This window comes from Marmota marmota, unplaced genomic scaffold, assembly GCF_001458135.2.
Source record: "Marmota marmota marmota unplaced genomic scaffold, marMar, whole genome shotgun sequence".
Taxonomy (NCBI): Eukaryota; Metazoa; Chordata; class Mammalia; order Rodentia; family Sciuridae; genus Marmota; species Marmota marmota.
The window spans coordinates 47,481,815-47,509,019 of record NW_026000005.1 but is presented as its reverse complement, the minus strand read 5'-3'; the positions used below and the strand labels follow the sequence as shown (position 1 = coordinate 47,509,019).

Sequence of the window (27,205 nt, the reverse complement as noted above, 5' to 3'; positions counted from 1 at the left end):
CATAAAATAGGTACTGTCCCCATTTTACAGAGGGAGAAACTAAGACTCAAAGATGTCAAGTCTTGCTCAAGGTTTCAAACTGGTAAAGATCAAAATCCAGGTTCCTAATAAATACACTAATAAAGTTTTTCTTTTTCTCTCACAATCTATCTTATGCACCATACAAATCTTTCAAGGATTTAGTAGCTGCTGGTTAATTCTAAATTGCATAAACTAAAAACAGGATTTTATTAGAACAAAAGGCTCAATTTCTACAATTACAAATAAAATTTTAACAGGTTTACTAAGGCCCACACTCCCTTCTTTTAGCATTTCCTGTCTCTAACAATCCCAGTCTGAAGGAAAGAGAAATTATTTTGTACAAAAGCAATATTTCAATGGTATATGCAATCTTTGGGAAATCTAGAGACAGGAATATGATGCTAACATCCTGAGACTTAAACTAACATCCCAGTTATACTTGAGGCAAAAAATATGGACAACATGGTGCCCATCCACAGCTGCTTATATTCGCCATTTCTGGCATTTGATTAAATGTCCAAAAAAGACAAAAGAAAAGTAAACAGCTAAGGGCAAACTCAGAAGAGCAAAAAATAATCTGACATAATTACTACTACATAGCAGAAACTTAAAACCATGAAATGATTTGAAAGACAATTACTCATACAAATAAATACAAAGTAACCAACAACTTTTCCATTCCACTTAAAATTTAGTGCACAAAAGTTCTATATTTGAATATTCATTTAAGGGTTTCTTATTTTTATGGCAGCCTGAAAGGAGATGAGAAAGAATAACATGATTTCTACCTGCTCCAAGTGTTTGAGACCCTCTTCATCATCTGGCTCTGTGGAAACACCGCCCATACCAGGAGCACCAACAACTGGCATCTCCACTGGCCTCGAGGCAGGACTGGGAGCAGTAACAGGAGGTGGAAGTATGAGAAGAGGAGAGGCTGGGTCTGGAGGGAGCTGTGTTAGGGGCTGCTGGATGTCAGGAACCATTTCTAGAGGAAGAATTTAGACTAGTAAAAATCTGTAGAAATACAGAGACTCTTGTTAGGTTAACTCAACATCATTAACTTGGGCAGCCTGCTGAATGGGTCCAACAGAAATGTGACCCCTGTCATGAACACTGAAGCTACTTCCTGTGGAAAAATGTAGTACTGTCCCTAGAATGACAGTATTATTTCTACAGGATGACAGAAGATAAGCGTTAAGAGGTCCCTAAAAGATCTTCCTACAGTGTCTACTTATGTCACTTGCACATATATCCAACAGCTACAGCTGGAACTCATGGCAACAGTTTAATCCCTTCTTTATGTACCCAAGTAGTAAAGACAATTATCAAACCACCAGAATTTTCTCAAAAATGTGTCAAACCTCATCTAATCCTCCACTGAAAATATCAGCAATCATTTTTAAGTGCCTATTATCAAGTCATAATTCAATACCTTACATGTTTTATTTAGGAGTGTATGTGAATACTGCAGGATATTCTTTTCAATAAAGAGTAGAAAATATAAAAGCAATTCTGTCTTGGCTACTAGTTCTGTCTCTCAGCAGGCAGGCTCTTAAGAAGGAAAAGGAAAGTTGGGGAGTGTAGCTCAGTGGTTGAGCGCTTACCTAGCAAGTGTTAGGCCCGGAGTTCGATCCCCAGCAAACAAACACAAACACACACACGCACAAAGGTAGGTAAAAGGGGTGGGGGTGCATGGAAATAATCAAATACAATTTTAGTTTCTCCTTTGAAACCTGTTTCTTCAATTACAGAGGCCTTCTCCAACCAAATTCCTGATCTCCTTACTCTGCTGAAGTTTTTTAAAGGATAGTCCATATATGCTGTCTCCCCTTTACCACCACCCACCCTTAGACTTCTATGCTCTCTCACCTCAGAAAAGCTCTTCTCTGAAAGCCAAGCACTTGCTGCTAATTTAATGACTCTTCCTCATCTTCATCATCTACTCTTGGGGGAGGGAGAGGGGGGATTGAACCCAAGGACACTTTCTGGCATCTCTTTTTTTTTAATTAACACTTCAGAACTAATGTCCCAAACTGAATCTATTTTTTCCTTTCTCAAATGTGCCCAACTTTCACTCTTTTCCTGTGAAATGCACCATAATCTTCTCAAGCACCTCAGTCACCTTTGCTCTCTTCTCTGCCCTGACAGTCAGTCAGTGACTAAGTCCTGTCAATTTTGGTTCTTAAATCTCACCTGCAACCACTCTTTTACAGGTGCACTATCTACCTCATTGTGATTGCCTAAGAGCCTAAACTGTCAGAGTACAACCCACCTGTCTTTTCACAAGATACCCCATACATAGCTGCAAATCTAAGTTCCAATGATGTTCTTTACCAATCTCCTTTTCTCTCACACCTCATACCATATCTAAAAAAAAAAAAAAAAAAAAAAAAAGGCAGATTCTTACCACTGCCTCAGTCAGTCCTACTTCCTCACTTTATCTCACTGCTTCCTTGTACTAGAATGCCCTCTCCCAACTTACCCAGTCACACCTACACCTCCAAATGCTACTTATCATTCCAAGATGAGTTCAAAAACTAACTGCCTCCTGATGCATTCCAGGAGTCTGACAATAGTGAACTTCTACTGTTATTTTTTGCTCTGGGTTGTTGGTTATTGCATGATTGAATTCGCTATAGACTACAAATCTGGAATATTAACTTTTAATGCACATCTATGAAGATCTCTCAGAATATGCATGTATGCTCTCGATGCTAACATCTAGAGTAAGACCTTCAGGGTATGTCCTTTTAAGAAAGCACACTGCAAATAATTCTGGGGTATATCATAACTGAAAAACAAATACTTTGATTCAAACAGGTCTCAAGCAGCATAAGTTCCACAGTTTTTGACACATAGACATCAAATATTTGTTGAATCGGTTCATTCATTCATTCATTCAGCTTTATGCTCTACATTAAAAAACTGAAAAGAAATTATTGGTTCAAATAAATTCTCAAAGTATCAAGTCTACTGAGAAAAAAAAACAGATCGTTAGAATTGTGTGTGCACACGCGCATGCGTGCGTGACTGTGTGTGTGTGTACACGTGCATGTTAGAAACAGTCCCAGTTGTTTCTAAGAAACAAGAGAAATGTTGACACTCTAGCCTGGGGGCTTAGCAGGAAGAAAGTTTCAGACACAGTATGAACACGAAAACAGGGTATAAATCAGGACCTAAACGCTTTCAGAGTGGTGAGTCGTGTGAAGGAGATGGAGAACAGCACAAAAGCAGCATGCTTTGAGGCAGATGCTGTATCAGGTGAACATTCCCAGGCGATATGAAAGGCTGTGAGTTTTGCTGAAGAATGAATCAAACAACCCTTTAACATCAAGCATCACAATGTTGTTTTTAAAATGTGTGTAAGAATAATCATGGAAATAAACAATAATAATTGCCTAAAAATGGCAATGAGCAGTTCAAACCAATACAGCAACACTGGAGAAGATAAGGAAAAAGCATATATTCTAGCAAAGATGATGGGACCTCCAGAATCACCCATGTACTCTTTTTGGCTTCTTTGGAACAATGGTGTTTTGGTGTAAAGTTGTGCACAAATACCATTACAAGAAGGAAAGGTTAATTGTATGATATGGGAATTGAACTAATGCAGAGAATTCCAAACCCAACTTGCAAATGATGCAAGGACAGCTATGTGATAACATCCACAACGTGAAATCTCTGAGCTCCAACTTCACAGATTTTATTTTGGTGAATTCTGATATGAATAGTTATGTGGGGAACGTTGTTTAATTGCATTTACTGGTTAAAAAAAAAAAAACAAAAAACTATTCTAATAATTCACCCACCACAAGGAATTCTAGGAGACATAAGTCAAAGCCTGTCATATCAGTGATCACGGGCCTCAACAGAATCCTAGTTTGTCTACTCTCACAAATACATACCATCCCCTCTGCTGGGCACCTTGGCTGGCAGACTGTTATCCGTCCGACTCTCCTCTTCAGCTTTTTCCATTTGCTCAGTTTTAGACTCATCGTTCCTCTCAAACTGTGATGCTGCTTCCTGAGGTTGATGTTCTGAAGGAGTACCTGGTCGAGCAGATGATGGCGAAGTTTGGGGTATTTCCTCACTAGCTTCTGGAACATAAAGGAATTTTAAATGAATTTAGGAAATTTTTGGTTTGATGGATAAAAAAGGTAAAACACAAAAATAAGCCTTACCAACTCCGACTCTATCTACTTTCTCTCCCTCTTTCTTATTGGTCTTATCAGGTTCTTTGGCCTCTTCATTATGGCTACCCTCAGAGTCAGAACACTCCTCCCCTTCCTCCACAGGTCGGAAGTCCATCTCCTGCTCTTCAGGAATAGGCTCTTTCTGTACTTTCTGTAGTAAGAAAATAAAACCAAAGGTCAACAGCATATTTGGCTTTGGTGTAAGGTCAAGGTCTGCCATCATTTAAAACAAATTTCTTACTTTTAAAGAGAGGAATGCTCCAGATGAGTCAAACGTGCCCATTTCTTCTTCAGCATCTTCTAAGCACCATTCAGGCAAACTATCCCTGTCATCATCTATGCTCCCACTGCCAGAGCGCACTCTTCGATAACCTCGTTCATCATCCCGATCTCGAAAATCAAACTCAAACCTCCGACGGCGTTCCATGTGTTCCCGCCAGCCTGCAGAACGAGGGCCATCTGAGATGAGGAGGAGGACACAAACCTTAGAAAAGTTTTATGACAGTATTTGAAAAAGAAAATCATGGCCAGGGAATAAAGGAGAAAACTACAATTGACAGCAAATCCAAAGGGATCAGTCTAAAGAGAAAATTTAGCAAACTGATGTTCAGAGCTCCAAGTAGATATATGTCATCACTAAGTGACAACAGTACTGACCTTCATTAAATACTGAGCCATAGCTGGGTGCAGTAGCACACACCTGTAATCTCAGCAGCTTGGGAGGCTAAGACAGAAGAATTGTGAGTTCAAAGCCAGCCTCAGCAACTGCGAGGCACTAAGCAATTCACTGGGACCCTGTCTCATTTAAACTACAAAATAGGGCTGGGGATATATAGCTCAGTGATTGAGTGCCCCTGAGTACAACCCTTGGTGCCAAAAAAAAAAAAAAAAATACTAAGCCATGTAACATACACGAAAAGCTTAGAATATACATTTCAAACAGCACATTTAAAAGACACTTTATTCAAAAGTAAGCACTTTTTCCAGGTGTGGTGGCACATGCCTGTAATCCCAGTGGCTTGGGAGGCTGAGACAAAAGGATCTCAAGTTCAAAGCTGGCCTCAGCAATGGCAAGGCACTAAGCAACTTGGCGAGACCCTGTCTTTAAATAAAGTACAAAAAAAGGCTGGGGATATGGCTCAGTGGTGGAGTGTTCCCCGAGTTCAATCCCTGATACCTGCCCCTTAAAAAAAAGGAAGGACTTTTAATAAGCTTTAAATATCTGATTAGCTATTTATGTGGTCTATTTGTGAGACCACAAATAGCACTGGATTTTTTTTTTTACAGCATTGGATATTTTTCCATGCAGGAATTTTAAAGCATTTTTTCTTCCTTGAAAATATCACTCTTTATTGCATAAGAGCAGTTCTCTGTATTAATTCACATCAAATTCACCATGCCTACTTATTAATGTCACTTCTAATTTTGATTCCCAACAAAAAGTCATGGAATTATAGTACTGACCAATAATGTTAGAGATCTTATGTGGTACACTATCCTAACTACACAGGTTAAAAAGAAATTAAAATTCTGACAAAAGTAATGGGCTAAATAGCAAACAGAAGTAGAATCCAACTCTGTATCCTCTGCTGCTGTTTTCACAATAGCACATTAACTCTCGTTTCCCCTTTTCTCATCTCTTAATTCTCCCTAGAGAGTTTTTAATTTCTGTGTAACACCCCCAGGCGCATTCCTAAATCCACCCTAGCACACTATTTATTGCATCTACTTTCCAACAGAAAAATAGTGCCTAAGAATAAAAGATCCAACTTAAGGTTTTGTGTTTTTTTTCCCCTAAAAAAAAAAAAAAAAGCAAATTCTTGTTCAAAATCTGTCAAACCTAAATCTGAAAGAGTATTTTTTAAAAAGGCAGGCTTTAACTCATAAGAATTTTCTATTATTGATTGTTTACTCTGTGGAACATACACTAAAGAGGCCAAAGTGAAATGTTCTTACTATTGAAGCCCAAATTGCTAGAGCTAACAATATAAAAATCAAATTGGAAAAAAAAAAAAAGGTAAAATGTTAAGATTCCTAATACAGGTAGCATCTTATAAAACACTCTCCAAAAGGTATTTCCATATACCCTAATTATAAAAACAAAATACTCCTTCCATGACAGCAAAGGAATTTTATGCCTAGATTGCTTAAAATGTAAACATGGAGCCATTACTCAAAAGGAGTCTTCATGATCAAATGTTGAATTCCAGAGTCCTTTGTCTACTACTATGGTTTCTAAACAGTCTAAGTATGCACCATGATAGGAATCTATCCTTCCAGGCACCTGGCTCATGTTTCCCTCTTACTAAGTTTCCTAAGTTCTGCTGGCTGAGTGGATACTTCACTGACTTCCACACTCCCAACTCTACCCACATCCAGCTGCGAGTTCTACTGTCATAAAACTAAACCCCAGAGAGGCACAGTGGTGCAAGCCTATAATCTCAGTGATGAAGAAGGCTGAGGCAGGAAGACTACAAGTTCAACGCCAGCTTCAGCAACTTAGTGAGACTCTGTCTCAAAATTTAAAAAGTAAAATAATAATAATTTTTTAAAAACCTACAGCTCATAATTTTGTTATCAATAATTCATAAAAATTTACTAATGAAACTAAATATAACAGCTAAGACTTAATAAGGTTGACCACTGCTTTATAGGCATGTGAGCTAACCTTAAACACTATTTTCACAAAACCATTCAAAATGATATTTTAAGTTTTACTCAAATTTTAAAAGATTTACTAAAATCTAAGAAGTGTTAAGAGTTAACCTATAATCGCTGCTATAATCATACGGAGTATTCTATATCCTAAGCAAAAAAAAAAAAAAAGGCCTTCTTTAAAAAAAAAAAAAAAAGACGATTAATATTATTTTTTTCAGCCTTTTTTTTTTTTTTTTAAAGCTGACAGTGGACCTTTATTTTTTTATATGCAATGCTGAGGATCAAACCCAGTGCCTCACATGTGGCAGGAGAGCTCTCTATCACTGAACCACAACCCCAGCCCCCAGACCTCTATCTTTATACTCTCCACACACAAATATCTTGGAGGAAAAAATATATATTTATATGGGGAGCCAGGCATGATGGCATAAGCCTATAATCCCAGTGACTTAGGAGACTGAGGCACGAATATTACAAGTTTGAGGCTAGCCTCAGCAACTTAGCAAAACCCCATCTCAAAATATAAAAGAGATGGGATGTACCTCAGTGGTAGAGCTCCTCTGGGTTCAATCCCCAGCATATATATATGTGATGTAATATATAAGGGGGAAGGTGTATAAAGATTTTGGGAAGATTGTGATGTCAATGAGTAAAATGCTATGAAAGTTAAATTATGAAAAACAAAAAAAACATTAGAAAAGATAAGAAACATATAATCAAGTTCTAAGTTGGGGCAGGGGTCAACAGTAGAAAATAACACTAAAATTTTACTCGTTCAATTCCCTTAAATAGAATCAACATCTGACATTTGGGCTCAGAAACACTGTTCATCTTCCAAAACATTCACCTTATTTTTTTTTGACCAGCTGGAATTTCTCTTCTCGCTCAGCCCAGATCCTATCCATTCTTCACTGAATGCTTATTGGGAACATAGTCTACAAACCTGTTTACCAGCAAGCTCAGCATAAAATGCCACAATGTCTTGAAAAAGAACTATAACATTTGATTGTCCAAGAATAGACTGATGAGAACTGCCTAGATCCTGTGATGTAAACAATGCCCACTAATGACAGAAAGCTTGCCCAAGAGGCAAGGAAGAGTCATGACTCTATCCAAAAACTAACCTTCCTATGTTTCTACCTACCTACAAACCCCATAAAATATTCCAAGTGCCTGTTATGTTTACTCAGACCTAGGCTAGTGGTTTTACTAATGAACTGATTTTTTAAAATTAAAAAAAAAAAATTACATTTTTATAATTTCCTCTATTATAGGTAAGCATCTTTGGCATATGGTTGATAAATCATTATTATAAACATGAAATTCGTAGAGCATGTACACATTCTTTGTATGTTTGATTTCTGGATGACCCCATAATTCAAGCAACAGTTGCATTTGATTATCATGAGGCATGGAATCAGCACTTTGGTAGGGAATGAACTTTAACACAAAGCACCAGTGTCTTCAATTACCAGCATATCTAATGTCCAAGAAGAACAGTTTGAAGCATTCTTAAGAGTCCACAAGAAGAACTTAAAAAACTACTTATCACTACTATTCTCTCTCCTTTTTCTAAAGCTAGAAGGACAAAAGAATTAACTTGTGACTATGTCTCTGACCTGGGTTTTAGATTTGTTCTTCAAATAAGTACAAATCACATTTCCAAAGGAAATAAAAATTGAAAGAATAAATCCTTTCTCATTCAGCAAAAATACCCACTTATGGGGAGGACACACATTCCAAGTGCATAATTATGCATTTGGAATAAAAAGTTTTTATTTTCCATACACCCCACCCCACCCCCATTTTAAGTTTTAAAGAATGCTAAAGATAGATTAATAAGAGTTAGAGAAAATTGAATGAAACTCTCTCACTTTTGTAGTTGCAGGCAGGTGTTTCCCATTAAACTATACCTTTTGTCCCAGGAAAATAAAGTGATTTCACTCAACGGAATAGATAAGGGAACTTTTATGCTGAAATTTTTTAAGCAGTAGTAAGACTAAGTATGATAGCATAAATGACCCCTTTTTTTTTTTTTCCATTTTTAAAACCCAGTTTACTTTTTCCACTTAATCGCTAACATTTTCATCAAGCTCTTACATTTCAGTTTCTTTGCGGTTTTACATAATAAAATTCTTACCAGGACTGTGAGGACGCCACCTCTCTCCATCCCTTCTGGGTCCAGCTAGTCGCCAACCTCCATCTTCATCTTCTCCATTTTGTTCCTCTCTAAAGATACGCCAATTTTCACTTTCTGATCGTATAAATTCATGCTTTCTCCCTACTGATGCTGGTCCACTTTCCTCAAAATTTGGTCTCCCTATAAGCAAAGTAAAAAAACACAGTAACTAAATATGAGCCCCTATCAGTATAGATTTTGAAAAACGCCTTGAGTCAAAGTTTCCCCAAGATGTGTCCATTTCAATGTTTGGAAGTATCAATAAAATAACTGTGAATATATGCATATATTTTAGTCACTTTTCTTAAAGCCGAATAATCAAATACTGGGCAATTATTTTTTAAAAAGCATGCAATGAAATGAGAACCAATGTTCCCTCATTCTTACTCCCCAGAAGCAACTGCCATCAATAGTTTCTTATAAAGCCTTTCAGAAACAGTCCATAGGTATGCTCAACTCCCTCATCCACACACAGAAATGAATGGGGGATGTTGTACATGTCATTGGTACCCTTGCTATTTTCACTTAAGTGTACCTTGCCCATCTTCCTTACCAGCATATATTTTTAACACAATATTTTTTTAATTACATGAGTTACTTTAATTTATATAAAACCAACCTGTACTGGTGATTTTGGCCTAAACAGGAAATTTGTGTATTTCAACCTCTTTTATCCCAAAACAGACTGCAAATTCAAAAGCAGAGACTGTGGGTTCTAATTTCCCATTTATTTGAGCATCTAGTGCAACACAGGCATACAACAAATTGCTTTTGGATGGAATTCAAACTTGAGCCATGTTTAACTTAAGTGCCCTGGAGTTACATTAATGGTAGGAGAGTGCCTGGTATACCAAATCAACTGAATTGGTACTTTTTAGGACAAGATAATTCTAAATAATGCAAACAAAATCTTCAATCACTCCACACCATGTACCAACATCTATATTTCATAGCATCATAAAATCTCACATTTAAGCAGCTGAAAAATCCAGAATGATACTCACTTATACATTCTCTGCCTATAACATTCTCTCAGTGACAAATTCTCTTTATTAAACCACACTAAAAGCAGGAAAAAAAAAAAGTTGAACAATGGCTTGTGATAATGAGGAAATTCTAACTTCTGGTCATCATCTTATATTCCATTTTACAAATAATAAGATTTAGCATCCTGTAATTACCCATACGGTTGTTAGGCTGTTACCAGGTATTGTTTTATGAAAGAATAAAAATACCATAAGGATTAGAGGAGGCATTATCTCCTAGGAAAAATACTACCTGCTTTCTTATTGTGATCAGCAGCCTCTAAAAGTATTCCAACAATTCCTGTCTGCTGGTCTTCCCTTAAATATGAGCTGACTTACTGTTTCACTCTTAACAGAATACTGCTAAAGGGATGAAATGCCCACCGTTTATACTAAGTTTTTAAAGACTGTGGCTTCTATCTTGGAGGCCCTTCTCTGAAGGATGCCAGATGTTATATGGTGTGGCAGCCCTGTGGGTAATTTCAAAGGGCAGAACTGAGGCTTTCCACCAGAAATGTATGTGAGTTTGTAAGGGGGTCTAATTCCAGAAGAGCACTGAGATGACTACAACCTTCTTAGAGATCTGAGCCAGAACGACCTAGCTAATAAGCCATACTATTCCTTGATAATAAACATTTGTTGTTCAGCCATTAAGTGTGGGGTATCTGTTACAGTCATAGGTAATAAAAACTCTTGATCTGACTTAATCTTCCTAACAATCCTCACTAATAGAAGCTAATTTTTTCCCCATTTTATAGCTTAGAATATTGCAGATCAAAAACACAACCTAGGAGAATTATTTAAAATCACACACCCCTCTTAAATAGCAATTCCATTATTTGGAAAATGGAACATAAAGAAGAATATCAAATGTTAATCTTCAAATCATTCAATAAATATTTACAACACACCAAATACCAAATTTTGTGGATTTGGGTACAGACACAGCCCACATTTACCCCTAGGTCAGAAGATGTCCCAGGGTCTCGTACTTAGATTAAGAAGACAATCCATTTTGCAAAGCATCACTTTTAGCATATGACTTGATGAAAAGTGTAGCTATACTTCCAAAAAAGAAATTTAAAACAAAAATATCCCTAATGTATATATACTGGAAAATAATGGGGAATAGCTTTTACAATAAAACCAGTAAGCCACAAATATTACATACCAGGCACTAAGCTGTGACTTGGACATAAATGCTTAGTCACACAATGGATGAGCTAGGTGAATGACTCATCTTTATTATCTACTTTTATACCAAACCTCTGAAAAAAATAACAACTGTACCAAAGTAAATAATATATCAGTAACGGCAAAAAGCATTAACTCATCAAAAAACGGTTATCACCTTCATAATAAATATTGTTTTATTAAAATAAAAATCAAGTTATTCAAATACTAGTAATCCCTTAATCTTAAAAAATAGAAATCTATCTGTAATTAGTTTTTATATAACTTTTTTGTCTGAAAGACAGTCTCACCATTTTGTCCAGGCAGACCTCAAATTCCTGGGCTCAAGTGATCCTTTAGCGGCAACTATATGCGCATGACATTGCACCCAATATAACTTTTTTATTTTATGAAGTTGCAGTCTGTACACCTACTATTATGTAATCTATTTTCACCTGTAATAGCAACTAATTCCCTATGATTATAATTCTTCCTAATAATGCAAATAGGCACATATTACTTATAGCTTGCTGTTGTAGCATAATGTACTATTCTATGTTTTAACCAATTTTTTTTGGCCAAGTATTGACAATGAGGGGGAAAAAAAATCTGTGGGCCTATGTGTTTTGCTTTCTTAAACTATTATTTATTTAAAAAAAAAAAAAAAAGCTTTAAAAAGTGAAACTACTAGTTCCAATGACAGACAATGTATCAACACACCACACTCCATGAAGGGGGAAAAATAAAAGTCATTTTGCATTATCAACTCTAAGTGCTGCTATCCTTTCAAAAATTCTGTTACCATAATAATTGTAAAATAATGGTACACTAATGTGGCTCAAATCTGAATTGTCAATAAGATTTTTCATGTTGTTTTCTATCTTTATTTCCCTTTATCTTAAATGTTACTTGAATATTTTTTCCTAACCTAAGAGTTTATCTTTGTAACTGTCAAGTTCTACAAGTACTTTTGATATTAATACCAAGAAAAAAGAAAAGTATAAAGGAAAGGATAGGGTAAGTTAGAGAAACTCTAGGAAGAAAAATATCTGGCTTTTCTATTTGCCAAAAACTAGCTTGTGATACTTGTTGAAAACTTATACCTCATAAAGTATGAATGACCATTTATGCCATTTCTTATTCCAAAAAGGATTTGATACAAAAATTTTGCACTTTATAAAGAGGAGCATAGCACCAAAAAAATGATGATGATCTTGGAATCATTAGAACCTGTTTTAAATTCTAGCTCCAAATATGATCAATATCCTTTGACTACTGAAGTCCCAGTTTTTCACTGGGGAAGACAGGGTAATTTGAGGTAAAAGCAACCTGAATTAACATGAACCCTGGTCCTGTGTTCAAAAATCTGTATCAAAGAAGTTCAAATTTTGTTACTACATAATTGTTTCCACAAAATAATTTCTAAAAAAACACAACATACTTCTTCATATATCAAATATTCATAATATAGTAAAATTGATACATTTAAGTGATGAAATCTGGTAAACCAAGGAAAACCAAAATAATACAGTTCTTATATTCCACGTGTAACAGCAGATAAGCAGAGTTCTGCCTTTAGGGGTCACAGTAATTTTCATAAAAAAGGCTGGAAAGGATTCAAAGAGCTTGGAAATGGACTTCACTCATCTCCTCCTGCTCCCCTTTAAGAAACCTTTTAATTTGAACACAACATTCTTACAAAAAAGCACACAAATAGCTAATATACAATTCAAATAAGTTTTCTGAAGGCAAATATATGCATATAACCACCACCTGAGATTTAAAAATAAATGTGTGTGTGTGTGTGTGTGTGTGACCATCCTCAGGAGCTCGTAACTTTCCAATCAGCCCTTCCCAAAACAGGCACTGTTCTGACTTCTATCCCCTTCTTTTTGCCCCTTTTGTACTTTTCATGTAAATGGACCATTTGTTTATATCTGGCTTCTTTAGCTGAACTCATGCAAGTCATTCAGATCATTACAAAAGAGTTTATTCTCTTGCTCATTTAAGTTGTTTTTAGCTTTTTGTTATTACGAATTGTGCTTCTATGAACTTTCTTAGCTTCCAGTTTTGGTGAAATATGCTTGCATTTCTGTTGGGTATATAATACATCTAGATATGAAACTACTGGATCATAGAATGTTCAACTTCTGTAAATACTACAGAATATTTTCCCAAGGAAATGGTACTACTTTGCCATTTGGTTGACGGTTTTACTCAAACCTCTAGCAAACATGAACAAGACTGCCTCCTCTGTGAACAAATACAATTAGACACATAGGATTAAAAACAAAGAAAGACTTAAGACACAACACCTGCCCTCGAGACCCATTGTCTAGAGACATACAAGTAAACAAATGACCTGATACATTACAGTTGACACAATACACTGCCAGATCTTGTTGATCTTCATAATAAACCCAAGACATTAAGTCAACCACCACCACCTCTATTGTTGCTGTGAGGAAAGGAAAACCTGCTGTACGGTGATTCCCAAGATCATACAGCTGAGCCAAAATGCAATCAGAAACAGAATCTAGGTGTTCAACCTCATAATTTAGGGTTCATTTCTACTACACTATTCTTAGTCACAAATTAGGCCCACTGGCAATAGCCAGAAGCTCTTAAAAAATCTGAAACAAGAGGAAGAAGATCTAAGATATAAGTCTTAAGCTCTGAAAGTGTAGTAGACATGCTATGTGTTCTATAACTTGTTGACATCTCTAAAAGGGAGAAAGTGGAACTAAGTTTGTTTCAATCTTCATCTTCATGCAGAAATGATTTCAAAATGTCTATCTCAGGGAAAAAAAAAGGTAAGACCAACAAATTTTCAACATAGAAATTTTATGGTGGCTTCATACACCACCATAAAATACATATTTCCAATTACTATTGGTACTGACTAAAAATCATCATAGTATGACGCATTGCTCTATAATATGAAAATAAATTCTTTCTAACCTCATTGATTACAGCAGATTTGTGTTTGTGTTAATTTGGGGAGTCAAGGAAAATTTCATATAATTTGCTATAATTTGTTTTAAAATACACCTATTGGTATACTCCAGATACAATGTAAAATAAATGATAAATATTCAAATAATTCACAGGCAATTTAAAAGTATCTCAAGCTCCTTTCATATCTAAAAACGCCAGCATTCTATAGTAATCAGGGGTAAAATGAGTGAGGGACATTACATGGCCCTTTTCAGCATTCAAAATCAAACCTTTCTTTCTGTAATATATCAGCCCCATGACAACATCAAATAACAAAATATTTTACCTCACTTCTTTTAAAAATCTTAACACGTTAATTTATAATAAAAACAAGCCAATTTAAAAGTAAATCTAGGGTTGGGGATATAGCTCAGTTGGTAGAGTGTTTGCCTCACATACACAAGGCCCTGGTTCAATCCCCAGCATCACCAAAAAAAAAAAAAAAAAAAAAAAATTCAANNNNAAAAAAAAAAAAAAAAAAAAAAAAAAAAAAAGTGAATCTATCTAATTGAATAACTCACAAATTCGTGCCCAAACCAAATATTCCTAACCTACAGTCAATGAATGAGCTCAGGACTGTGAATCTCTGAACTGGAAGCCCACTGTGAGCCAAGATGGCTTGTCATCAGTCTTAAGGTATCTAGCAAGACCTTCAAAGTTAAAGAAACAAACCGAAAGTTTGGGGATTTTTTTCATTTGATACAGCAAATATGACCATTTCATAAGGAAATTACACTACCTATATAATATATTTTATATTCTCACATCACAGTAATTTAATATGTATAAAAGGTACTAATATATTTATGTAGTACAACACATATAAATAATGTCTTCAGTGATAGTAAATACTTGTTTCTGCCTTAATGAATTAATCTCAATAAGATTCTTCTAAAAATAAAATTAAGTTAAATGAAAATGCAGTGTTAGTTTCTGCCAGGTCTGACTGAGTGGACCTCCTGAGGAGAAAGAGCAGTAAAAGGGCACCTGCGAGCATGTTTGACTCATAGCCAAAAATAGTGTTTATGGAAAACTTCAGATGGAGCAGGGAGGCACTCAGCCAACAAAATCTACAGCTGTGAGACTTGGAGCTTACAAGTGCCCAATCTCCAAAAGCAAAAAGGGAATTATGGGACAGACTTTGAAGCTTGTTTATGTGCAAATTTTTTAACAAGTGATTTTGTATTCCTCTATTCTGATATATATTCTCTGATCAACACTAAAATAGCTGCTAACACTTAAAAAAAAAAGTGAAAGGGAATCCCACTCAAATGTTGATATTTACTCCTCATCTCCCATAACACACTTGTAAATATAACTCAAAGATAGCAAAATTTAAATTCTAATTCCAGAGATCTATAACTTTTCTCTGAGCCAAACCCCTGAGGGGATACCAAAAGTTCTGCTAGTTAATACGGTCCTGAAAACACTGCAGATTCTAGCTAGAGAGGGACTGGAGAGGTTGTAGCACATAAGAATCTCTTTGAAAAGGCACCTGTGCAGGCGGAGTCTTCCCATGCCCCTACAGCTCTCACGCTCACCATCTACTGGTTCACACCCAGAAGCTACCTGCCACTGGGAAGAAGAGGGGCTTGAACATGCAGAAAATGGAAAGAGATGAGGCGTATCAAAAGCAAGATAAATTATACTGCCTAAGAAAGCAAGCCAGGACCAGATACCTATAAACAGAAGCAGGATATTGCTCTACAACAAATGCTTTGCTGTTTTCAAGAACAATGTGGCATATATGTAGATTACATACTAGACTACTTCAGTCAGAAAATCAAATACCTTTAGGGACATAGAGTTGGATTTAATAAAGAACAAATTATCTGATCTTGGCACCTGGCTTATTCATTATAGTTCTGAATTAAAAAATTGGTGAATGAAAAGACATACAGCATTGATCTTCATTCATAGAAAAGATATTTCAGAGCCATCTCCAATTATCTTACTGCCAAATACCCCAAAGAGAAATCACCAAGTTTGTTCAGATGAGACGGTCTGTGTGTTTTAGGGTAAAGTTGGCATATCACTGTGTCAATATCAATTTCATCCCAGCTAACCTAACAACCTCAAGCAGAAATGAATTTAAACATCCTGGGTACTGTCATGGGAGTGCTCTGCTCCTCTGTGAGGACTCCAGCATTAGTGTATAATATCCACACAGTTAGTAATATGAAATCATTGTTTATAGAAGATCAAATTGGAAAAATACTGGAATCAGAAACCATCTTCACCTAAGACATTTCTTTCTTAATAGAGGATCATTTTTATCCTATCATTTTTGTCTCAATATATTCTAAAATGGAGGCCCCTAACTAGGTGCACTTGTAATCCCAGCAACTCAGGAGTGGAGGCAGGAGGATCACAAGTTCAAGGACCACCCTGGCAAGTTAGCAGGATCCTATCTCAAAATAAAAAATAAAAAGGACTAGAGATGTGGCTCAGTGGTAAAGTGCCCTGGGATCAATCCCTACCATCAAAAATAAAATAAAATCAAGCCCCTAAGTTGAGTAAAATCTTTTACTATCTTGTCTACTCTAATGTCTGTGTAAGACACATGGCAGATAAATGCAAGTGTTTCTGCTTTCTGGAAGGTAGTGTTACACTATAGTTGCTTCAGTATGTTTTTTACCCAATCAGACAGCTGGGAAGTGACATAAAATATAATTCCTACTAACACATGCAGGGAATGAGCCTCACACTACAAGTCCCTCCCTGAAGCATTTGCCTTCCCTAGTTCTGAAGGTCAAAGTTTCCAATGCTGTGTCTGAACTTGTACTGAAATGTTTGGCATTAATAAAACAAAGAAAGAATTAATATATTTTTTAAATTGTGGGGGAAAGGAGAGGAATCTACAAAGGCGGATTTCCTTAAGTAGCATTATATTAGTCTACATTAATAATTTTCCCAGCAGGCCTTCCTTGATTTTACTTTGAACAATCACAGTCTTTGTTTCTCAGATCCTCTTACATGTGACATTTGATCAAAGTTTTAAAATCAGCAGCTAACAGAGGAGGAGAAAAGTACTGCTCACTAAGGCATTACACAAAGCCATACTCAGTTCACTCTGAGGCTGCTACAAGCTGGATCACAGACATTTCCAGCTAAACGTTATCTAAGTGTTGAGTAAAATTTTATGTACCTTGAACACTATATTTTACTCTATTTCATCTCATTTATCATGGAAACATCCCCTAAATATTACTAAAACAAGCTTTAAGAAAGTTCTTCAGTTCCTTGAAACAGGTGTGATTTTTTTTCTTTTTTAATTGGTTGTTCAAAACATTACAAAGCTCTTGACATATCATATTTCATACATTTGATTCAAGTGGGTTATGAACTCCCATTTTTACCCCGTATACAGATTGCAGAATCACATCGGTTACACATCCACGTTTTTACATAATGCCATACTAGTGACTGTTGTATTCTGCTACCTTTCCTATCCTCTACTATCCCCCCCTCCCCTCCCCTCCCATCTTCTCTCCCCACCCCATCTGCTGTAATTCAATTCTCTCCCTTGTTTTTTTCCCCTTCCCCCTCACATCCTCTTATATGTAATTTTGTATAACAATGAGTGTCTCCTCCCATTACCATGCAATTTCCCTTCTCTCTCCCTTTGCCTCCCACCTCTCCTCCCTGTTTAATGTTAATCTTTTCCTCATGCTCTTCCTCCCTGCTCTGTTCTTAGTTGCTCTCCTTATATCAAAGAAGACATTTGGCATTTGTTTTTTAGGGATTGGCTAGCTTCACTTAGCATATAATCTGCTCTAATGCCATCCATTTCCCTGCAAATGCCATGATTTTGTCATTTTTTAGTGCTGCGTAATACTCCATAGTGTGCTGTTTAAAGATAAGTACAAAGCAATAAACAATTATTTTTATTCCCAAGTCAAGGTCTTTTTATGCAGTCTTCTTAAAAAGTCTGTTTCCTTGAATTAAAAAAAGGAAGGGGAAAAAGGTTTCAGTTAACTCAACCACCTATATTGCTAGTTCTGGAATTAATAGCAGCAATTCTGATGAGATGGGACAGAAAAAGAAAAATTATTATTAATTTATGACTAAATACCCTGCCTTATATAAACATATCTACCCCAAAGAAATGATGGAAACAAAAAGATTAGTGAAGGAGATATCTCACACTTTAACATGCTATATAAGGAAAGACGGCTGAAAGGAAATCTTGCAGGGAATTTTATCCCTTTGAACTTTCAAATAAATTCTTAAGTAAGATTATGCAAACTTACTAAAAACCGGTCCTGATTAGAGGGAAAAAATGCACCCCTTCTCCAAGTCAGTTCTGGAGGCTTTCTCCAGAGTTGTTAAGGTTTGTGTTGGGTAAAGAAAGACCTCCTAACAAACCAGCATTCTTTTCCACATGATCAGAGCTAATTGGCCCCCCTGCAGACTAAGTGACCAATCACATCAGCTTCAGCTGAAACCAGCCCCCACGACATTATAAACACAGGAATGTAAGCTGTAAAGCCAGTCCAAGAAGAGAACCTACAAACTAGACTTGTAGATTTAAACTACCTAACCAAAAAGAAAGATTGCGCAAGCCTCCTTAGGACCTACCTTGGTATACAGACTGACCCACAAAAGAACTGGTGAGTACATGAAATAATATTATTTCTTTCCTTAAGTGGAACAGGGAAAGAAATTGACCATCAAACAGAGACAGAGCTAGCCTAATTCCAATAGATTTTAAAAACAATTACCATCAAACAGAGACAGAGCTAGACTAATTCCAATAGATTTTTAAAATAATTACCTGTAGGTTCATGCATTAAGGTTCTTTATTTTCTTTTTCCTTAAATTTTAAATTTGGAATAACAGCCCTACTGAAAGCATTACTGGAAGTTCTCTTAATTATCTTATTGTATGTACACTAGTTCTCTTTTAAAATATATAAATTCAAAGAGAAAGACCCTAGATTAAATTCAGTGGCTTAAAAAATAATAAAAAATGTCTTTTGGAAGGGATTATAGGAACAGACCAAAATGCCTAAAGAATAAATCACTTTGTTTTAGCTTTTTCAATCCATGAAAAAGTGATGAATATTCTAATTTTAAAGTTCTTTTAAAGAAAGGAATTTTTACTAAAATTTGTGGATGCTTTTGAAAAATATGAAAGGAAGCTTATATAATAGGGTTAGAATTCACATTGTTTGCCCTAATTACGGCAGGAGAGATGATTATAAGACTCTCAATATAGTCTTATTAAAGTGTTAACATCAGATGTGAACAAATATCATATTCATTTAACATTTGTTAAGTATGTCCTGGATCTTAATTGCTTCATAAGAACTGCAGAACTACTTTAAGTTACGGCAATAGAAAATACATAATTTTAAGGGCTACAACCAAATGAGTAGAATGAAAACATTATTTTGATGACTAATGAAGTTTTTTTCAACTATCACTTTTAAAATAAGTACTGTTTTTTTTCTACCAAACAATTTAAAAATGGGCAAATATTTTACAGCCCACACACAGAACTGCAAGCAAACTTTCCCAATATTCCATTCTATTTTCTATTGAGATTAGTTGATGAGTATCATATAAATACAAACCAAAATAAATACATTAAAAAGCACTTGTGGGGGAGGGGATAAAATTAACTTAGAATTATAATAGTATACACATACTGTATATTCATTAGACACTTTTAAAATTGATGGGAAATCCTATATATATCAGGCAACAATAATATAATTTTTAAAACTGTAAGTAGATGGAAAAATCATAGAAAAAAAATGAATGAAATCTCTGAATCAGCTGAAGGAATTAGGAATAAGTTTACAAACTTACGAGGCTTTAAAGAATAGTGTTTAATTCCCCATCCCGCCCCCTTTCTTTGTTTAAACCTAAAGACACCTGGCCAAGAGGACTAGGTGGCTTGCCCAAGATGACACACCTTCGTAATCAATAGAAACAGAACCTGATAGCCATAACCCTTGTTTTGTGTTCTTTATAGGACACCACATGAGTCCAATAAATAGTTATCCAGGGTAAACTGTTAGGTGAGAATAGAAATCTTACTTCTCTCAACACAATCCAAACAAGATACAGCAAAGTTTTATGTGGAAAAAAAAAAGATACTGCTTCACTATTTTGATAATGGCCTTCGGATTTTCCTGGTCATGTCTTTTTCCATGTTATTTAGTTGCTACAGAAAAAAATGAAATTTTAAAGAATCTAGATTAAGACTGCTATAAAAACTGTAGATAATAAGTAATGGTCCTGAAGAAACTTGAATGAAAATAATTAACTTTGTAAAGTATAGAGTATACAGAAAGGCTCTCTAAATCTTAGAACGTTCAAGAACAAAATAGGCTGAAATCAAGAATAATTGTGGAGATCTTCTTAAGATTTTTTCAAACACTGAGCATTTAGTAGTATTCACAGGAGAGTGGTTTGTTCCAAAAGCAGACCAAGCACTAGCAGCCAGCACCAGCAGGGCTTCCACATGGGAGGAAGCAAGGCATAAAGGAGAACAGAGTGTTCGTACTCTCTGTAAAAGGATCGAACTAGTCTTTCATTGTTATATCCTTCCTCTTCAAGTGTCAAAATAGTTTCGTTGATAAAAGTATGCTAATAGCATTGTTTTTAAAATGATCTACTCACCTGGCAAAATATAAACCTAGCAATGCTACATAATAATTCTCCTCTTCTCACTGTTTAATTTTACTGGTCTGCAAAATACAACTAAATAATTCTGATTAACCTCTAAGTCTTCAAAGAAGTCTTCCTTAAGTGAAAACTCAGTTCTTACCTACAAATCAAAGGTCTGAACCTAATAAGCATTCCTGAAGAACAAATAATTCTGTAGAGGCTCTTGAACAAAACTAATCAAATAGAACACTGTGTTTTTCACAAAGGCTAACCAGGGTCAAACGTCTGTTTCTGAGGCAATGTAGCAGCGGCTCTAGATTAACACCCACCACTTACTACCTTTGTGACCTTAGGGAAATTCACTGTGCTTCAGTTTCATTACCTGTAAATGGGAATAATAATGGAATTTTTTACTATGAGAGTAAGGAAACATTAATAACAATAGGGCAATTTACAATTACTGAGAGCTTCTTCTATGCCTATGGCCTTCACATAAGCAAAATACCTGTGAAGTACTTGCTATGATTTCTGTCAAATAACAAATACTAACTTCTATTATTAACCATTACTGTCATAAGAATCATGTATAAAGGTAACAATGGTTAGGTTATTTATTTGAGTTTGAGGGACAAAAGGAGCATCAACTAAAAGTGCTAAAATTCTGGCTACTGAAGACTAGCTTTAGAATACCAGTCATCTTAGGAAGGATTTTTATTTGACCAAACTATGAATATACAGCTTCTTATAGTTTAAAAAAAATTTTTTTAAACTGGCTTTGCACTTGGGCAGACTTGAGATAATAATTCAAATAATACAAAGCACTCATTTATCTTCAATAATTTCTAAGTCCAGGTGGCCTTATCTGAAAAATAGGGACAGTTAATGTCTATCTTGCTGAAATAAAGATTCAGAGATAATGCAGGATTAAAAACACCTAGCATAGTGCCTATGGAGATTTTGTTATTATTATTGCTGTTCTTATTGCTAAAAGGACAGAGACCAGGTCTTTTAAAACATTTGGATCCAGAGTGCTCTTGCCTGAGATGAGCAGGCTGGGCCACAACTGCTGTCACCATTGTCATGGGCAACAACACCCTTGGGCTAGGAACACCATGCTCAGACCCCAGAGTGCTCTGTGCTCTGTGGAGACGTGTCTGGGCTAGATGTGGGCTGCTGAAGCCAGGGCTGATTTGGGCTACCTGCCTGGCCCCAGCCCTAAGACCTCTCTCAGGTACTTCCTATAGGACTCTGTGATTAGATGCTAGGGTGCCTGAGTTTACCATTCCAGTAGCAGGTCCTTCCTGACAAGGAGCTGAGCCATTGCCTGTTGAGGGGTGAGGGCCTCTTTCCCTGAGTTGGCAGCCTGGGCTTCCCCTAGCCAGCTACCACACTTGGAATTGTGGGGCAGGCTACCCACCCTGTTCTCCTAAAGGCTCCAGGCATTCCCTTCTGTGACCCTCTCTCTGGGTGTTGCCCTTAAGCTGGAACTCCTGGAACAGAAGTACATGGGTACTATCAGGACATAAGTGGGACCAACCCCCAATATCTGCACCTGAAAGTCCCTCAACCAGCACCCACACCTTTCCAGCTACCTCTCAGTTCAGGTAACAACCGCCCCCCCACCACCATCAGCCTGGGCCCAAGTTGGGTATGTGGCTGGGGTCTCTGGGCTATAAAGATGGGCTGCTGTGGAAGGAACCACAAAAGTGTTTGCTGAGTCATGCTCCCTATCCCAAGCCCTCCAGGGAAAATCCCCCCAAAATGGCTAAAGCTTCAGCACACACAAACAGAATGGAAAGCTACGACCTTGGCCTTGGCCACCAAGTGTAGGGGCTCTTGAGGTCAGGAGGCGGTTGAGACCGGATTCCAAGCTCTGGGCCTGGTGAGGGTTAGGGAGGGCTGTGGTTCCTAGTTCTGCCCTTTCCTGTTGCTTTCCTCTCCAGCCTTTGACCCCTCAGCCTTATTTCTACCTCTGTGGCAGTCTGGGGAAAGGGATCTCAGGGAGGACAGACAACCCAGCCAAGTCCTGGGGTAGCCCGCCCTTCTGGAGGAGGCCTGTAGGTAACACCAGAGGCACTGTTGCCCCCTCCCACCAGGTTCAGACAAAACACCTGACCCTGAGTTCTTCAGGGTGTGGCTGGACTGGGGAGCTGGAAACCTGATACTCAAGGACTCTTGTCCTCCACATCCAGCAGGGTAGGGCTGGGTGGGGTGAGCATCAGGCTGGATGTCCCTGGCCCTGGGATCAGGTACCTCTCCTGCCTATCCCTAAGTGGGAACTACGGGAGGGAACAAGGAGAAGCCACCTGGGATGACAAATAAGGCAGCCTCACACAACTCTGAAGATGCCATACTCAAAAAATGGAAGTTTCCTTTTGTGCCTAGGGCCACCAAGCTGGCTGGAGGCTGGGACCAGGCCAGCTTGAGAGCACCTGCAGTTGCCCACTGCTCAAGCTGTCAGCTTCTGGGCAAAGGTCTTGGCCTGGGCCTGGTCATCCAGGACCTCCTAGAATTTTGCACAAAGGAAAATATATCTATCTAAGCCCTCAAAGATCTGTGTGTGGCTGGCCCGCAGTTCTGGCCCACAGCCTACCTGTTCCATGTGCCCCCACTCTCCCAACACTCTCTTTCCTAATTCAAGCGCTGTCACTGAGAGCATCCTTAGGTCCCCGCTCATCTGCTACCCACACCAGACCTCTGGGTACTGTACTTCTCTGGCATCCCTGCATCCTCTGCATCATTCCATCATCAAGCGAACTCAAGGCAGTTGCAACCCCAATGGGGCTGGGGATGTAGTACAATGATAGATCAAATCTGCTTAGCATGTGTGAGGCTCTGAGTTAGATTCACAGCACCACAAAACTACAACAAAAAAGAGCCTAACAAAATAAGGATATAGCTTAGAGCCTAACAAAATAAGGATATAGCTTAGGAGTGTGACTTGGTGGTAGTGTGGACCTAGCCATGGTTCAATACCCAGTGCCCGCCCCCCCAAAAAAAAGCCAAGTAAAAAAATATACTAGATAAAATAATTATGATAACTTGCCAGAGTAATAAGTTACAAAACATTAACACTAGGACTGGGGAACCTAGTTCAGTGATAAAGCACTTGTCTAGCACATGCGGGTTCAATGTGCAACACAAACCAACCAACAAATAAAAAAAAGACTTTTTAAAAATCTGTAATATAAAACTAAAATGACAAATCTAAATAAAATGAACAATCATCCTAGTGTTCAACCAGTAGTTCAAACCTAAGAAAAATACAAAAGACTGTCTCTAGTGTCCCTGAAAAATATTAAATTAACCTCTGGACAAAAGAGAAAGCTGTCTAATTCCAACAACAAAGAGAGACCACCTCCACAGCCCCAAAGTCCCAAGACCCAAAAAGATCTAGTAAACCCATGTGATAGCCTTGCTCCACAAGTGTTCAAAGGCCCTTCCTAAGCATCATTCAAAAGGCAAGAAAGGGTATGCAATATCCCCAAAAGTATCTACTTCTGAAAGAAGAGTCAAACAGAAACTCCTAATGCTACCTGCCTGCAGGAAACAAAAGGAGGACTTAAGCAACAGGCTATACATTTTCTGGTGTGTTCCAGGGAGTCCCCATACAAAACTCTTAGACACTTGTCATACATGCAAGGATGGTCACAAGGAAGGCACATATTATATTTCTATTCACAACAAAAGCATAACCACTGATGAAAACTGTTCAGCAGAAAACTCATTATCTTATTACCTATTTAAGACTGCCACTTGACCCCTTAATGATTACTCTGATTCATTAACTCTGGAAACCTTTTCCTCTGGATTACTTATTTCGAAGGTAATATTACTGAGTCTGGGCTTACAATTCAATAGTAGAACATCTCCCTAGCATGTGCAAGGTCCTGGGTTCAATTCCCAGAATTACCAAAAAAACAAAAAGCAAAATAAATGCTATCTAGAAATGTCCTACCTTGAATTTTTTTATTTTGCAAAGAAAACAATTCTCTCTCCACCCAACAATCTATTCAGAACCTAGAATAGTCAAAAAAGACAACAATCTGTCAGCCAGGGCAGACAGAATCCATGAATATCTCTACAGAGTGACAAAACAAACCCATTATGAAACAGGCTAATTACAACAGGCAATAAGGACATTAGAACTGTGGACCTCTAAAAGATTATCACAAACATGTCTTATCCTAGTACTAGATTGGCTTCAGAAGTTTTGCACACAGTTTAATAGTATGTTTTCAAATGATTTCTATTTATTCACAAAGAAGAATATTTATATGCTTAAACATATTCCTTTTAATTATGAATTATTCACACTTAAGAAAAGCTGTTAATTTACACATACTATTTGCTCAAAGCATTAAATACTTGATGCTTGGACTTGTGCAAAGAAGGTATAAGAGTGTTAAATAGGCACAAACATAATCCTTACTCACTTCAGGAATTCCACAATATACTTAGAAAATGTTAAAATATCGAACAATATTTTAACAGCCATTCAGGGAAATGGTAAGAATACCCTTGGGTAAAATATGATTAACTACCAAATTAATGACTCAGTCAGTAAATGCTCCCTTATGGAACGGGAAAGTCTGCCCAAGTTATAGTCAAGAGAGGCATTCTCAAGAAAGCAGAAAATGAAGAAGGTTTCAAACTTATGAATATTAACTATAAAAGAGTTAAGGGCTGACTAATTTACTCTTGATTTCAGAGAATTACGGCCTGAAATGGAAAGCAGTAATTGCAAAGTCATTGCTCCCCTCTTAAGTCAGAGATACCGAAGGATGGTCACCAAAGATGGCCACAGCACACTTCAGATGGATGGTGCTCAAAGAGGTCTTGCGTATCTCCGAGATGCATGGGGAATCCTAATGGACATGCGCTGGCGCTGGGTGATGCTGGTCTTTTCTGCTTCTTTTGTTGTCCACTGGCTTGTCTTTGCAGTGCTCTGGTATGTTCTAGCTGAGATGAATGGTGATCTGGAACTAGATCATGATGCCCCACCTGAAAACCACACTATCTGTGTCAAGTACATCACCAGTTTCACAGCTGCATTCTCCTTCTCTCTGGAGACACAACTCACAATTGGTTATGGTACCATGTTCCCCAGTGGTGACTGTCCAAGTGCAATCGCCTTACTTGCCATACAAATGCTCCTAGGCCTCATGCTAGAGGCTTTTATCACAGGTAATTGTCTTTATTCTTAAAAAAAAAAAGTGCAAGCATTTTGGAAAGGGCATAGTCAGTTATAAGTGATTCTGATATAGAGTAATTTATTCATATAATTAGCAGGTAATGCCTAAGAAAGAAAAAAAAGTAGTCTAGGATCAAACAATAGGCTGTAAAAGGAATTTGATGCAATACTTATATCTTACCTATTGGAACTACTTAAGGGAAAAATGTGGGGAGGGAATGGGGATCATTCTGACACTAATTTATAGGAATATCCTATGAGCAAAAAGTATTAACAGAAAGGTCCACAAGTAGTTTTTTTTTTTTGCATAAGCTAATAATTTTGTTAAATAAGCGAATAAATACATTCAATGAATATTTTGACAGTCATGTTACCTAACAGGAAATTGATTTTTTTTTCTTTTTCACTGTGCTAGAATTTTTTCCTCTGAGATCATCTATTCAACATTTACTCAACATTAGTGAGCACACAGCACCACAGGTAGCATTATATGTTAGAAAACAAGTTATGTATGTACATCTTAAACAAAATTCACTGAAAATATGGCCATAAAGATCATGAAATCTTGCTTATAAACCGCTAAACATGCAAGACTCTTTAATAAAGTAGAGCTTGTGTCCTTTTTATGTGACATATACAATTAAAAAAGAAAGAACAGAAAAACTGGCTTTAACATTCTATCCAAAAATAATCTGAGAAGGTAAGCACTGGCCTTCCACAGGGTGATCTAGAATGAAGTCCCAGTGTGTTAGCAATAGGCTCTACACCTGAAACAAATCACTTAACTTCCAAAAAAGTTCTTACACTGGGTCAATTCTTAGATAAAATACGGGAATCTGTGAATTTAGATGGGAAAAACTTATAAATTTTTGCACTAACCCTTAACTAAATTTGGCATTTCCTTCAATTGTGAATGTAGGCAATAAAAAACAATAGTGTCCACTGCTACCAGTAACTGTGATACAAACACAAATTACAGATATTTTCAATATCAACCAATAATATTTCAAAATCACAGTGTTAAATCCACTGCTAGATTTTGTTATTTAATGCACTATTAAAGAACATTTAGTATTACATTGTTTTTTAAAACATTTAACTGAATTCAGTATACTTTGTTTCTTCTATACTCACTTTACTTTTTT

The 27,205-nt window shown here is 36.9% G+C and overlaps 2 protein-coding genes across 11 annotated transcripts in view; one reads left to right on the top strand and one right to left on the bottom strand.

Annotated features, from left to right (window-relative positions):
• Gigyf2 (GRB10 interacting GYF protein 2) overlaps positions 1 to 27,205 on the bottom strand; it is a 131,411-nt gene that overhangs the window by 41,290 nt on the left and 62,916 nt on the right. For 5 of the 9 annotated variants that reach the window (XM_015481564.2, XM_015481565.2, XM_048808743.1 and 2 more), the window contains 5 exons: positions 9,013 to 9,192; positions 4,456 to 4,673; positions 4,203 to 4,365; positions 3,927 to 4,118; positions 810 to 1,006 (listed from right to left, as the gene is read on the bottom strand). In XM_015481564.2, coding sequence (XP_015337050.1) covers positions 810 to 1,006; positions 3,927 to 4,118; positions 4,203 to 4,365; positions 4,456 to 4,673; positions 9,013 to 9,192 — 950 coding nt within the window. The remainder of the gene's footprint in view (positions 1 to 809; positions 1,007 to 3,926; positions 4,119 to 4,202; positions 4,366 to 4,455; positions 4,674 to 9,012; positions 9,193 to 27,205) is intronic. The other 4 variants (XM_015481567.2, XM_015481568.2, XM_015481566.2 and 1 more) reach the window with 3 other exon arrangements.
• Kcnj13 (potassium inwardly rectifying channel subfamily J member 13) overlaps positions 18,665 to 27,205 on the top strand; it is an 11,682-nt gene continuing 3,141 nt past the window's right edge. The window contains exons 1-2 of one of the 2 annotated variants that reach the window (XM_015481572.2): positions 18,665 to 18,859; positions 25,578 to 25,817. In XM_015481572.2, coding sequence (XP_015337058.1) covers positions 25,594 to 25,817 — 224 coding nt within the window. In that variant the 5' untranslated portion in view covers positions 18,665 to 18,859; positions 25,578 to 25,593. Of the gene's footprint in view, positions 18,860 to 25,577; positions 26,054 to 27,205 lie in introns of both variants that reach the window. The other variant, XM_015481570.2, reaches the window with a different exon arrangement.